This window comes from Heloderma suspectum, chromosome 5, assembly GCF_057233095.1.
Source record: "Heloderma suspectum isolate Gila_16-S chromosome 5, 16-S_ref, whole genome shotgun sequence".
NCBI classification, from domain to species: Eukaryota; Metazoa; Chordata; class Lepidosauria; order Squamata; family Helodermatidae; genus Heloderma; species Heloderma suspectum.
Genome location: NC_139462.1, coordinates 90,982,302 through 90,994,745, shown reverse-complemented (window position 1 = coordinate 90,994,745; position 12,444 = coordinate 90,982,302). Strand labels below are relative to the sequence as shown.

The following is a 12,444-nucleotide window of genomic DNA, read 5'->3' as shown; positions in this document are numbered from 1 at the left end:
TATCCCAAGGCCTTCCCAGCCTCCTTCTATCCCACTCCACAGAACTCCAGCTAGATGGGCGAAAAAGCCCGTCTAGCCAAAATGCAGAGCGGGAGGAGCATGGAGGCAAAGATCGCCTCCACTGCTCCTTCTGCTCTGCATTGGATGGCCATAAGTATCTGAGTTCAGAGGCTTTTGGCCATCCTGATAGGATTACACCCTAAGAAACAATAATACTGGAAGTGGCTCTACATTCCCTTGCTGTAGATTTACCTGCAAAAGGCAGGCTATACTTCCAATAATTTGGGGGGCATTATCCAGACAAGAACTCACTAACAGAAGGATTTTCAGATGAATCTTGAATATTAAATATTTATAGGTTTGTATGCACACAGCAAGCTAGTATCCGAACAGCATGCAAACTTTCCCAAATTCTGTGAAAATGTAGTGCTCTCCTGTTTTATACATGGTAAAATAAAAGATGCAAAACCTCAAACAGCAAATCTCTATAGGATTGCCCAGAATAGAAGTCAGATTTCCTGAGCTGGCTCTTTAATGGCAAAACCACCTTTCTTTATTTCCTAAAGCACACTGATGTATAAGGCATATAAATAGTAACTTACTTTGAGAAAGGATGTACATGTGCCAACTAAATCAGGAAGAAACACAGGACTATTCCCTTTCCCACACACATGTATGGAGATTGATACATATTTTTTTTTAGTTTGGTTCAGATCTCAGTTAGAATTCCATTTAATGTTAATTTGGCCTAATTGTAGAGAGGGGCTGTTCACACAACACACTAACACACACTCAGTGGTTGAGTGTGGGTTGTTGTTGAACCATGGGTTAGTGTGTTGTCTGAACCCAGGACATTTTCTGCAGCTTGGCTTGTTAACCATCCTGAACAACCCAACAACAAACCATGGGTTCTGAAGGTGGCTTGTTCAAGAAAATAAGCCACGCTGCATGGTTAACAAGCCATCCTGCGGAAAATGTCCTGGGTTCAGACAACATGCTAACCCACGGTTCAACAAACAACCCATGGTTCAACAACAACCCACACTCAACCACTGAGTGTGAGTTAGCATCTTGTGTGAACCCAGTCACTGCCTTGACCAAAAGGACACAAAACAAGTTCATTTAATGTGGATTAATTACATCCAGTGCCATGTTAGCTGATGATTATGGGAGTTATAGATCAACACATCTGAAGGGCACCAGGTTGGGGATGGCTGCCCTTTAGATACAGTCAGGGATCTAAAGCAAGTATATAAGCAATGTGGCAATTCTAGTGTGATTATATTCCATTTATATCCTCCCTGAAAGCTCGGAGTGGTGTTCTAGCCTCACACCAACTACGTATGTGAGGAGACTTAGGCAAAAGCTTCATAGATACCTGATTGCTTTTCAGAATTCCACTGTAAACAAAATTTTGGAAGTGTTGAGAGGTGATCATTTGTAAACTGTGTAGTAAGCTGTACAACAAAAATGATCTGGAACACATGGCAGCATTAGATGATTTTAATCAGACTGTTTTTGCTAATATTTACCACCGCTCTGTACTTCCCATTTCATTTACATTCTGACACTAAAAAACAATCTTTTCTGTGGTGTTTTTACTGTACAAAAAAATTAAGAAATAAATGTATGAAATCTAAACACAAACGTATGTATAAAATAAAACTGACAAGTAATTAACAGCAAGCAGGTTAATCAGCAAAACATATCCTGCTCTTATTAGAACTGCACAAATGGCCCCGCTTTAAGTGCCCTGCACTTTATCATGTTCTTCATTTTGTGTCATCAATATTTCTGCAGCAATTTGGTTTCTAAAATGGTGCCAGCATGGCAGGGTGAAGGGGGTGTCACTTGTCACCAGAGATACTAGCAAATAAGTGGACGTGACACTCGTATAACTACACATGATGGTGCCGTGGATGTACATAACTGCACGTAATTTCAGACTTGAACTCCAGCACCATCTGTGACATCGCATGGGATTCTATGGTGCATTTCTCACATTAACTGTCACAACCACTGGGAGAGGCAAAATGTCTTGGGCTATCCCTGCTTCAGAGCCCACTATGTAAAGCATGCCTAGGCAACTCACTGCCCTCCAGACCACTGGAGGCTGGTGGCTTCAATTTTGGTAGAGCTGTAAATCCATACTGAGTTTCAGTCAGAACCAGCCAGAACTCTAACAGAGCTATCCGAGGCACTGAATATATTTTGGGGATTGGGTTCAGCACCTCAGATAGCTCCTTTAGAGTTTTGGATGGTTCTGACTGAAACCCAGAATGAATTCAAAGCCCCACCGAAATCGGAGCCACCAGCCTCCACTGCTCCAAACATTTTGGATGACAACTACCATCAGCCCCAGCCAGCATGGCCAATGGCCATGGCTTATGGGAATTGTAGTCCAAAAATCTGAAGCACTGAATTGACTACCCCGATACAGAGAATATACTCGCTGAAGTGTTCCAGTTCTTTAACGACTGTAAGTCACATCAGAAATGAATGGCAGAAGTTATAGATTCGAACAACAAAGGGGAATGGACTCCCCTAACCTGATATGAGAAATATACGCTTGATCAAATCCACTCTGTTTCACTTACTCTGCATCCATTATGAAATTTACCTCCCCAGTCTTACACCCCACATAAATGTAATGTGACAAGCTAGAGATTGGGTTATGGAAATTGCAGACTATGCATGATGAAGCTGCAATATATAGGTCACTAGTTTAAAGTATGTGAAAGACTGAATTGCATCTAGTGGGGTTTTACAACAGATATATTCTGATTGTGAGAGGGAATAAAAAATATGGGAGAATTAAGGAAGCATTGTTGCTTAATCCAGAGAAGTCGCCAGTTTAGTCTGTTGTATCAAATCAACAAAGAGTCATGTGACACCTTAAACAGAAATAAACATATTGAGTCCCAAACCCTCAGACAATTGAAGCGTCTTCAGAAATGGTCTAATAAGTCTTTTATGTAATAGGTACAGGAGGCCACACTGTCCATTTTGGGCCAGATTCTGTTCTTACGTGCTTCTGTGTACAACCCATTTTCCTTAACACAGAGCTATGCACATCTAAGACCACTGAAATGTGTTGAGTTGTAGTCCACTGTCCACAGAAGGGTCATCCCCTATTTATAGAGGTAAACGAACAAAGCAAATGTCACAATACTATTGAGGCTGGTTTGATTAAAAGGGTGAGTATAGGAAACAAACTTAAACATCATTAGGAGTGAAGTTTGATGGCCTGACTTTCATGACAACAGATTTCAAAGAATACCACCACCCGTGCCATGTATACCATACAATCCCATTGTCTGTCGTTGCTGAGTATGGTCCATTGTAGTACAGGCCATTCAGGTTGGCAGAATGACATCTGGTAGGGAGAAAGAAAAGAACAAAAAGGAAATAAAGGATATCCTTTAGATTCATCTGTTCCCTTTGGTTTTTGCATATGGCAAATTAAACTTATTTGTATTGCTCAAATCCAGTTATAAAACCCTCTCTTCATGCTTTGCAAGTTTCTAAAGTAGTTACTGAATGAATCAGACTGAGGTGATGATGGATAGAACACTTCAGTGAATTCCATCCACATGTATATTTTGACATTTTTTTGTCCAAAAAAGTATACATTTTGAATACCCAAACAATGTCAAAATACCCAAACTGTCTTGAAATATATACTGGATATTGATGGAGCCCAATGCTACTAAATGATGCACAATGACAAAGGAACTTTGAATTCAAGACCATAATTCTTAAAATGGCAGCAGTTAGGTATTCTAGGGAGGGACTTGGACAATTGTCTGAGAATTTAAGAACCTCCTCTGGACTCCATGGGCAGAATCCAATGGGGCACTTCCATCTCTGCTGATTCTCTTCCGCCCTGCCAATTCTGTTGCACAAGTGGACCCCACTGCTTGTGCAACGGCAGTTTAGGGCTTCCAGGGCAACCTGAAATGAACGGAAACACTTGCTTCTGGAAGGAGGCATGTCAGCTGAGCTTACATAAGGGAGCTCTGCTGATCTGCCTCCTTCCAGAAACAAGCATTTCAGCTCTTTTGGGGGCTTCCCCTAGGAAGCACTAAATCTGCCTTGCATAAGCAGTGGGTCCTGCTTGCACAATGGAGTTGGCAGGACCCACCACTTGCAGAAGGGAATTGGCAGGGGCGCAAGTGCCATTTTATATAGATTAGATATAGATATAGATATAGATATAGATATAGATAGATATAGATATAGATATAGATATAGATATAGATATAGTATTTCATTTCTACACTGCACAATAGCCGAAGCTCTCTGGGCAGTTCACAAAAATTAAAACCACAAAGCGCAGCATAAAACAATGTAAAATATGAAAGCTTAAAACCACAATATAACAGTACAACCAGAATAAAACCTAGCAACAATGCAGAGATTTAAAATACAGATTTAAAACACAAGAGCTAAAAGATTAGGAAGCTAAAATGCTAAAATATTGGAAGAATAAAAAGATCTTCACCTGGCACTGGAAGGAGTACAATGTAGGCACCAGGGGAACCTTTCTAGGGAGCTCATTCCACAGCTGTCAGGAGCGCCCTAGTGGCTTCTTTCAGTACACTCCAATAGCCAATTCAAGACACAGATGAAAGGATTCTTTTTAAGGCTTTAATCCTTTTACAACTGAATGACTCTTTCAGATGCTATCACCAACGACTAAGCAATGAACAGCGGAGTAGCCTATCCTCCGGGTAGGCAGTTGGTCCCCATTTGAAGGAGAATCACTTGAAGACCCTGAACTTATGGGCTAGGGAGAGATCCTCTCTCTTTCCCTTGGGTCCATGGGACGCAGCTGTTGCTTGCGCGCCAAACGGGTGCTACGCCTCCTTTCCGTGCCCTCCTTTGCTCATCGCTCCCTGCGTCTGCGTCGAGCATCTAGCAAGCCCCCCTCCCACACTCTCTCACTGCCCGGGTCACTATCTATCTCAGGAATGCTGGCAGGAGGAACCTCTGCCAGCTGCTGTGCCTGTGAGGGATGAGCTGGCTCCTCTCCCACAGATTGCTGATCCTCCTCAGAATCAGAACTGCTCTGGGGTTCTATCGGCTCAGTTTCCACCCTGACAACAGCTGGGATGGTTGTAATTACAGTCAGCTTTACCCTCCTAGTATGTGGTAAACCCAGCAGTACTGAACATACTGTTTCCCTAGTTAACAAAGTGTGTGTGTATAAAATACTGTACTTAACACAATGTTTTACCACATGGCCAGAGGTTACACATAGGGATGGGTGAACAAGCAATGTTCAGGTTCACCAAGATTCTCCGAACATCAGCTCAATGCTCCTCTCTCCTCGATATGCACTCACATTCGTGATTTGTTTTGTGCAAATGGGAGAATAGCATCAAATGGACATGACTGAACATGAAAATTGCACAAAATTTTTCTAAAGTTGTCTGGGTTTCTAAAGTTGTGCAAATCCCCCCCATAGAAACTGAATTTTTAAAAAATGCACAGTTTCGAACTTTTTTCATGGCAAACTGTGCATCTTTTTTGAACACAGGTGCATGTTTGAAAATTTGCAAACATTTTTGGAGAGCACATTCTGCTGCTCATATCCACATTTGGGGTTGCAAAAAGAATACAATCGCATGTTTTGCAAGCAGAAACAAAATTCTTGTACATCCCTAGTTACAAATTATCACTTCTCTCCACACACAGTTACAGCCACTATATGGAATGCTTTTAAGCTGCAATTGAATGTTTCCATACTTAGCATGCATCATGATTTGACCAGCCAACCTGATTGTGTAAACTATTATGGGGGGCTTAGTTCCTTCAACACCCACTCTGATATGATTCTAAAGCAGCCTTCCCCAACCTGGTGCTCTCCAGATAGGTTGGACGACAACAACCATCATCCCCAGCCAGCATAACCAAATGTGGTTCTAGAGGTATTCTCTGACCACTGGGTCTGGATTAACCATAATTTAAAACATGCTATAGCTATACAGAGTACTACCTCAATGAAATGTCCCAGAAGATAAGTGCATACCAGACTGCAATTTTGTATGGTATGTATGTGTGTGTGTTTTAAATTAACAGAGTGGAAACCATAGTAGTGTCTTGAAAATGATTTATTAGCCCAATAATGTTAAAAGTCTTGTGTTTCTTCTCTGAGAGCAACAGGTTTAATTCATTTAGGGAGCAATCCTATGGCCACTAGACACCGTCTAGAGGGCCATAGGATATGCTCATTTCTGGGAACCGACCTCAGACCCCAACCTCTGAGGTTGGTTCCTGGAAAACTGACTGCTCCCCTCGTCCACACTGCTTCAGAGGCAGGGCAGAGAAGCCCTGTCCTCTGCACTCGCAAGAGGAGCGTGGGGCGACTGAAAAGGGACGTTCCTGTGTGTGTTCCAGGGTGGGGAGAGCGGAGCTGCATATAGGACACATCCAATGTGTCGTACGGCAGCTTCCTCTCCCGGTTGGCCCCCCTGCTGCTAGACAGCCGAAAACGGCTGTCTAGTGAAAAATAGCAAGGCAGGAGAGGTGCGGAGGGAACGATCCCCCCCCCCCCGTGCCTCTCCTGCCTTGCTTTGGATAGGTGGTCGCCTCTGAGGTCAGAGGCGGCCGCCTATCTAGTTAGGATTGCGCCCTTAAAGGATAATTATACTATCTCAAAATACTACCTTAAGATAGTACTATAGAACATTATTTTAGTTATGCTTTGAATGGATTAAACCAGTAGCCCCTGAAGAAGAGTTGAAAGACTTGAAATGCATTGGGCCAACAAACCATTTTCAGGGCACCATTGGTCTCTCCTGTCTTTCTGTTATTGTACTGGTGCCCTCCCTTCTTGCCTTCAGCTATATGCTGTCGTAGTCCCTGTGCTTGACCTCTTTAAAACATCCCACAGAAAGGTGTAAAAACAGAAAGGTAGGAACTTGCCCATCATGAAGAGTATGACCTCTATCACTCCCTCCTTTTTGCTACCTAAAAATTCCTTGTGGTTTGAGCTTTCTCAAAAGGCTTTTTTGTCCCTGTGTCTGTTCTTTGCATGTCATTGGTTCCTGCCATTTTGTCTGCTAATCAGCTTCATTTAAGCTGCTATCCTACAGATGTTTAGACAGTGCTGGCTGGGGAATGCTGGGAGCTGTAGGACTTTCTTCTGTCTAAACATCCATAGGACTGCACCCTTAATCAGAGAACACTTCCAAAACTGTAAACATTGTGCCAAGGGGCAAGGTGATCAAACATAATTAAGAAAATTAAGATACCCACAAAAGGAATGTGATCACTCCCTTCGTTAGTTGCTTTGGAGTAACTTTGTGAATGCATTTGCTGCCAGCACTTGGGGGTTTACATGACAGAACAAAAGTACCCTCAGCCTAGCTATTAGGCAACTGATGTTTATGTGTTAGGAAATCTCAGTGCAGGTTAAATATAGGCGAACTGGCCATCAGCCAACAGCTTAGATTCTCTAAGCTACCTTTTAATTGGCTATGAGGAAATCCTCCCTCTCTGGGCTGAATGCTCTGCAGCCATTTCTGTTACCTCTGTAAACTGACTTCCAAAATTCTCCACGATGCTTCAGGGCTTCATTTGTTTCCATAAGAAATAAAGAAGCTCAGCTGATTTGGTTCTCTCTCTCTCTCTCTCTCTTTCAAATCCACCTGGAGAATGGAATAGTGTCTTCTGCAGTATATTGCTGTGAGTCAGCCAATCTATAGCTTCTGAACATGAGCATAATAGCAAATGCTTTGTCAGTATTATTCACCAGCTATAGTTCAGAGGCTGGGAGAGTGAAAAGAATCTCTCTTCTGACAGCAGGCTCCAGGGCTGGATAGGATTTCTCATTTATTGCAGAATGCATTACCTTGGAAAGATGACTACAAGTAAACTGCCCATCACCCTGACGGAAAGGGTGGAACAGGGGCTTGTTTATTGCAAGGGACCTTGGAGGGGTACAAAGTACATTTTCCCCACCGCACCAGTCTCTTGCTTCTGAATGTCCCAGTGTATGGGAAAGACAAGCAGGAGGGTGCTATTGCCCTCATGTTCTGCTTGTGGGCTTCCTATGGGTATCTGGCTGGCTACTGTGGGAACAGAATTCTGGGCTAGAGAGGGATTTGGTCTGATCTAGCATGGCACTTCTTGGCCCTGTCCAGATATAATGCTAAGCCATGATGGTTAGGTGCTTTTTGTTAACTACGGTGGCTTAGCATGTCATGTGGGGGGAGAAAGCCACGTTCCTTATGGTTAGTAAGCCACCCAGGCTAACCATCCCCCTGCAACAGGGTTAAAGGGCTTCAGGGTGGCATACCGTGTCATTTGGTGGGCTCCCTGGTGGTTAAAACGGGCTCCAGAGGACTTCCAGGTCAGAACCATAGACTCTGCTGGCTAGAGCATCTGCCACTGCCGGCAACGCTCTAGCTGTCATGGACATGGTTGTATGGCCATTACAGCCGTCGGAGTGGCTGCTGGGAGCTTGTTTGCATCACGGAGGATGACAGGATGTGCAGTAATCACACCAGGATGATTGCCAGGTAACTACAGAGGGGGGTGGTTAGCAGAACCATGCAGTGCCACGTGGATCTGCGATTGTCTGGCAGACCCACACATTGTGGTTTTGCTAAAAAAAACACCCACCCTCCATAGTTACCCTAACCACTCTCTCCCCAAGCGCATCTGAAGAGGGCCAGTATGTTCCAGTGGGATCCATGCCACTGTGGGCCTAGCCACCCAGTGTCAGGCATGGATGGTAGGTTTTTCCCTTACTCCAAGGGTGACCCCTACACGTAGCACTTCACTTTTTTGCCATAGGAGAAAATTGCAACCATTCATTTGTATGGGAGAAAATTAAGGGGTCCCCATTGGGAGACAATTGGAGCAGGGGCTAAACATCCTTTTTAGAACAGGGAGGGGAACCTCCAGCCCACAGGCCTAATCTGGTCTGTGGAGATTCCCCATTCAACTTGTGGAGACTTGGGCTCCCTTCAGGGGCACAGCTCACTCCCCTCCCCAACCTGCTCCCTTCTCAAGTCCCACCACCTGACCTGGAAGCTACAGGGGCTTGGGGAGGAGAAGAATCTCCTTGTGTTTGCTGATCACAAGTAGGAGATAAGGGGATTTCCCTGGGGGAGCAGTACTCTAAGTGCTGAGCACTCAGCTGGCACTTGTAGGAGCTCCTGCAAGCACCAGTGGAGTCTCTTCCCTTTGTCTGCTCCTCGCTGCCTCAGTCAGGATGGGAAGGGGCAAGCAAAGGAGGTGCTTAGCCAGCTTGGCTTCACCTGCCCTATATCCTTACCCAATTGTCATGCCCTTGCTAGAATACTCATCCTCAGAGGATGAGCTGGATGACCAAGAACCACCTGCCACTAGCAATGCCCAAGGTTTCCCAGGAGAAGCCAGGGCCCTCAGGGATGACTACCATGAGGTCATCAGCTGTGGAAGACAAGGATTCTGCAACAGAGGTGGAGGCAGAGAAACTCCCAAGCCCACAGGAGAGACATTGCCTGGAAAGACAGGAACTCAGAAGGCATACTAGACTGAGCCAGAGACCTCTTTGTGAGGAAAGATTTACTGGCATGTAGGAGGCTTGCTCACAAGGAGGACCTTTTCAGCTGCAGTCACTAACAGCTCACAGGCTTGGGTGAAGCTCTGATAGCCTCTGCATCGAAACAGCAATGTAAGGCTGTGAGAGTTGCTGGAAATGATGTTAACTGGACCTTCCCTTGCCTTGGAATGGCTTCCTTGACTGATTCCTGGTGTGAGTACTTCTGGACTGAACTCTGTTTCTCCTTCTGGCTGCTTCTTTTCTGCTGTGTGGCCTTGGGAACTTGTTGCCTGCGACCTGGCCTGCTGAGACAGTGCCTTTTGCCTCATCCCTGTTGTGCTCACCACCTTGAAACTCTTGGACCCTTGAACCTGCAACTGTTGGGTTTGGACTCTGGAAATGTGGCACCAATGAGAGAAGATGCAGGGCAAATATAGCCTTCGGAAGCCTGTGCACGGCAAAGCTGGGTCCCTGACTGAAGTGCCAGATGGATGATTCACCAGTACATCAGCCAAGGACCACACTCCCTGATATCATTTGGGCTGCGGAGGGCTGGGTGGGGAGGTCATCCAGCCTCCTACCAAAAATCAGTTTCTCACCCTGGCTTTAGAATGTGATGGCATGTGGGCAATTTGATGAAATGTTGAGGATTTAAAGCACCTGCTTTAAATACCTGTTGAGATAAGCTACTCGCAAATTAATAAAGACATAAAAGAATTAAGTTAAGGTAATCTCAGGCCATTATTATATGATACTTCTACATTATTGGTTATAGTTGCTTCTCACAAATGGGAGAAAGCAGAGTTCTGCGACTTCTGACCCACACTGCCTGGAGCAGTTCTCCAGGGCCTCAGAGAAGGAGAGGCCAAGTGTCTGACATTTCTTTAAAAAAGCACATAGATTCAATGGCAAATCCTCCATATTAAGTGAACAGTTGAGTTAGGGTGATTTTTAAATGCCTAAAAGCAAGGAATTGTGAAAGGGAGCAACTCCTGCTCTCCATGGCTGGCATAATAAACATCTCCATGGCTGGCATAATAAACATCGTGATGGCTTTAAAAGAGGGTTAGATAGATTCATGGAGGATAAGGCTATCAATAGCTACTAGTCATGATGGCTACATATTACCTCCAGGATCAGATAGGTATATGTTACCTCCAGCTGCTAAGGCACAAGAGCTGGAGGGTGCTGTTGCCCTCATATCCTGCTTGTGGGCTTCCCGTAGGCAGCTGGTTGACCACTGTGGAAAGAGAATGTTGGTCTAGATAGGACTTTGGCCTGCACCAGGATGGCTCTTATTGTATTCTTCAGACTGTAAAAGGAACTAGAGGCCTGCAGCTGATGTTCCTGCTGGTAAATTCCACACATACATCTCTCAACGTGCACCTAATCAGCTCAGTCATATGCATGTTTCCTCAGAAGCCCCATTGAGTTCAGTGGCCTTGTTCCTATGTATCTGTAGATAAGATTGCAGCCCGAGGCTCCTATCCTATAAACACATACCTGGGAGTAAGTCCCACTGAGCTGGATGGGGCTTCCTTCTGAGGAGACGAGTATAGGATTGAAGGGTAAATTGGTTAGCTGCACTACCTTGAGCTCTGGGATGGAAAATAAGAAGCTGCTGCTGCTGCGGCCTCCCTCCCCCATCAGTCTGTCCAGTCCTCGGCCACAACAGCTATCTTTGCAGGGAAATTATCTGTAATTTACAGCAGCAGCACAGTGGCCATCTCTGTGAAGCCGCTGCCAGAACAAACAACACATGACTTGCTCTTGCAAAGATAGAGGCAACCACAGCCCAACAGATTAATGGTAGATGAGCTCAGTGGTGGCTTCTGTCCTTCTCCCTCCTGGACAGAGTGTGATGCCGGCAAAGGCCATTTTCCAATGTAGAGTTACATGGTAGTAGCCTCTCTGAATACCATGGGAGTTAACTTCCAATTAACATGCGTAGCAGCAGACTGCACAGAAGGCCTGAGCAGGTACTTGATAACTCCTTTATTTCTGCATCCCAGGCAGGCAATACACCCAGGAGATTTACTGAATCTCTGGTAGAATGCCATATAGAGCTGATAAAGTCCTTCTAGATGAAGTTTATATTGTGCAATCGCTCTGCCTCATTCACAGAATTTTATGCGGGGAGGGGAGGGGAGGGGAGGGGAGGGGAGGGGATCCAGACAACGTTGTCTTCCACTTGTGACCCTCCTATGTTTCCCAACACCACCTTCCATCTTTTCACACACAAAAATCTGTTAAACAGCGAATGATGGAATAGTTTTACAATGCCTTTTGACTGGTAGAGCAAGGAGCTGTCCATCTGGAAGCAGCCATAGACTGGAGTCAGTTGGTTAGACCTCATCTTTGATCATCCCATCTGTCATTCTGATGTCTGTATTTTTAAAGGCAAAAAAGTCCCGCCCACCCGCCAGCCAATCATATTTTAACCCAGGTGGGCAATCCTCTGCAAAGCAGCCCAGGTAGCTGCATCAGCTTTCATTGTGCCTACATGACAACAAGGTTCTACAGTCTGTGCTTTCCCCTGCCTGTGGTTGCAAGTCTGGGTCTTGCATACACACCGCTCCATCGAATGCTTCATTGTTCAGTATAAAACACATGACTTGAAAAACAACCACCAGCAGCAGAAAAATGTGGAGACGGGCACCGTCCTTTTCCGAGAGCATCAGCCCTGCACAACAAAGTCCCCATCAGACAATAATGCTATCGGTTCTTAGAGACACAGAACTCTTCAGCTGCAGTACAAAGCCTCCCGTATTTACAGGCTATAATTACTGCTGCATGTTATGATGAGGAGCCAACAAACGTAACTGTGCAGAGATTTCCACTGTGTGATTCTGTCACTGTAAAGCTCAGGTTAGCCAGATCTCTCCCTCCCCTATGCCTCTCAGCCA

At 45.0% G+C, this 12,444-nt stretch overlaps 1 protein-coding gene across 1 annotated transcript in view; it reads right to left on the bottom strand.

Annotated features, from left to right (window-relative positions):
* Nucleotides 1-1,493: 1,493 nt before the first annotated feature.
* FGL1 (fibrinogen like 1) overlaps nt 1,494-12,444 on the bottom strand; it is a 52,836-nt gene continuing 41,885 nt past the window's right edge. The window contains exon 8 of the mRNA XM_084856661.1: nt 1,494-3,376. Coding sequence (XP_084712787.1) covers nt 3,217-3,376 — 160 coding nt within the window. The 3' untranslated portion in view covers nt 1,494-3,216. The remainder of the gene's footprint in view (nt 3,377-12,444) is intronic.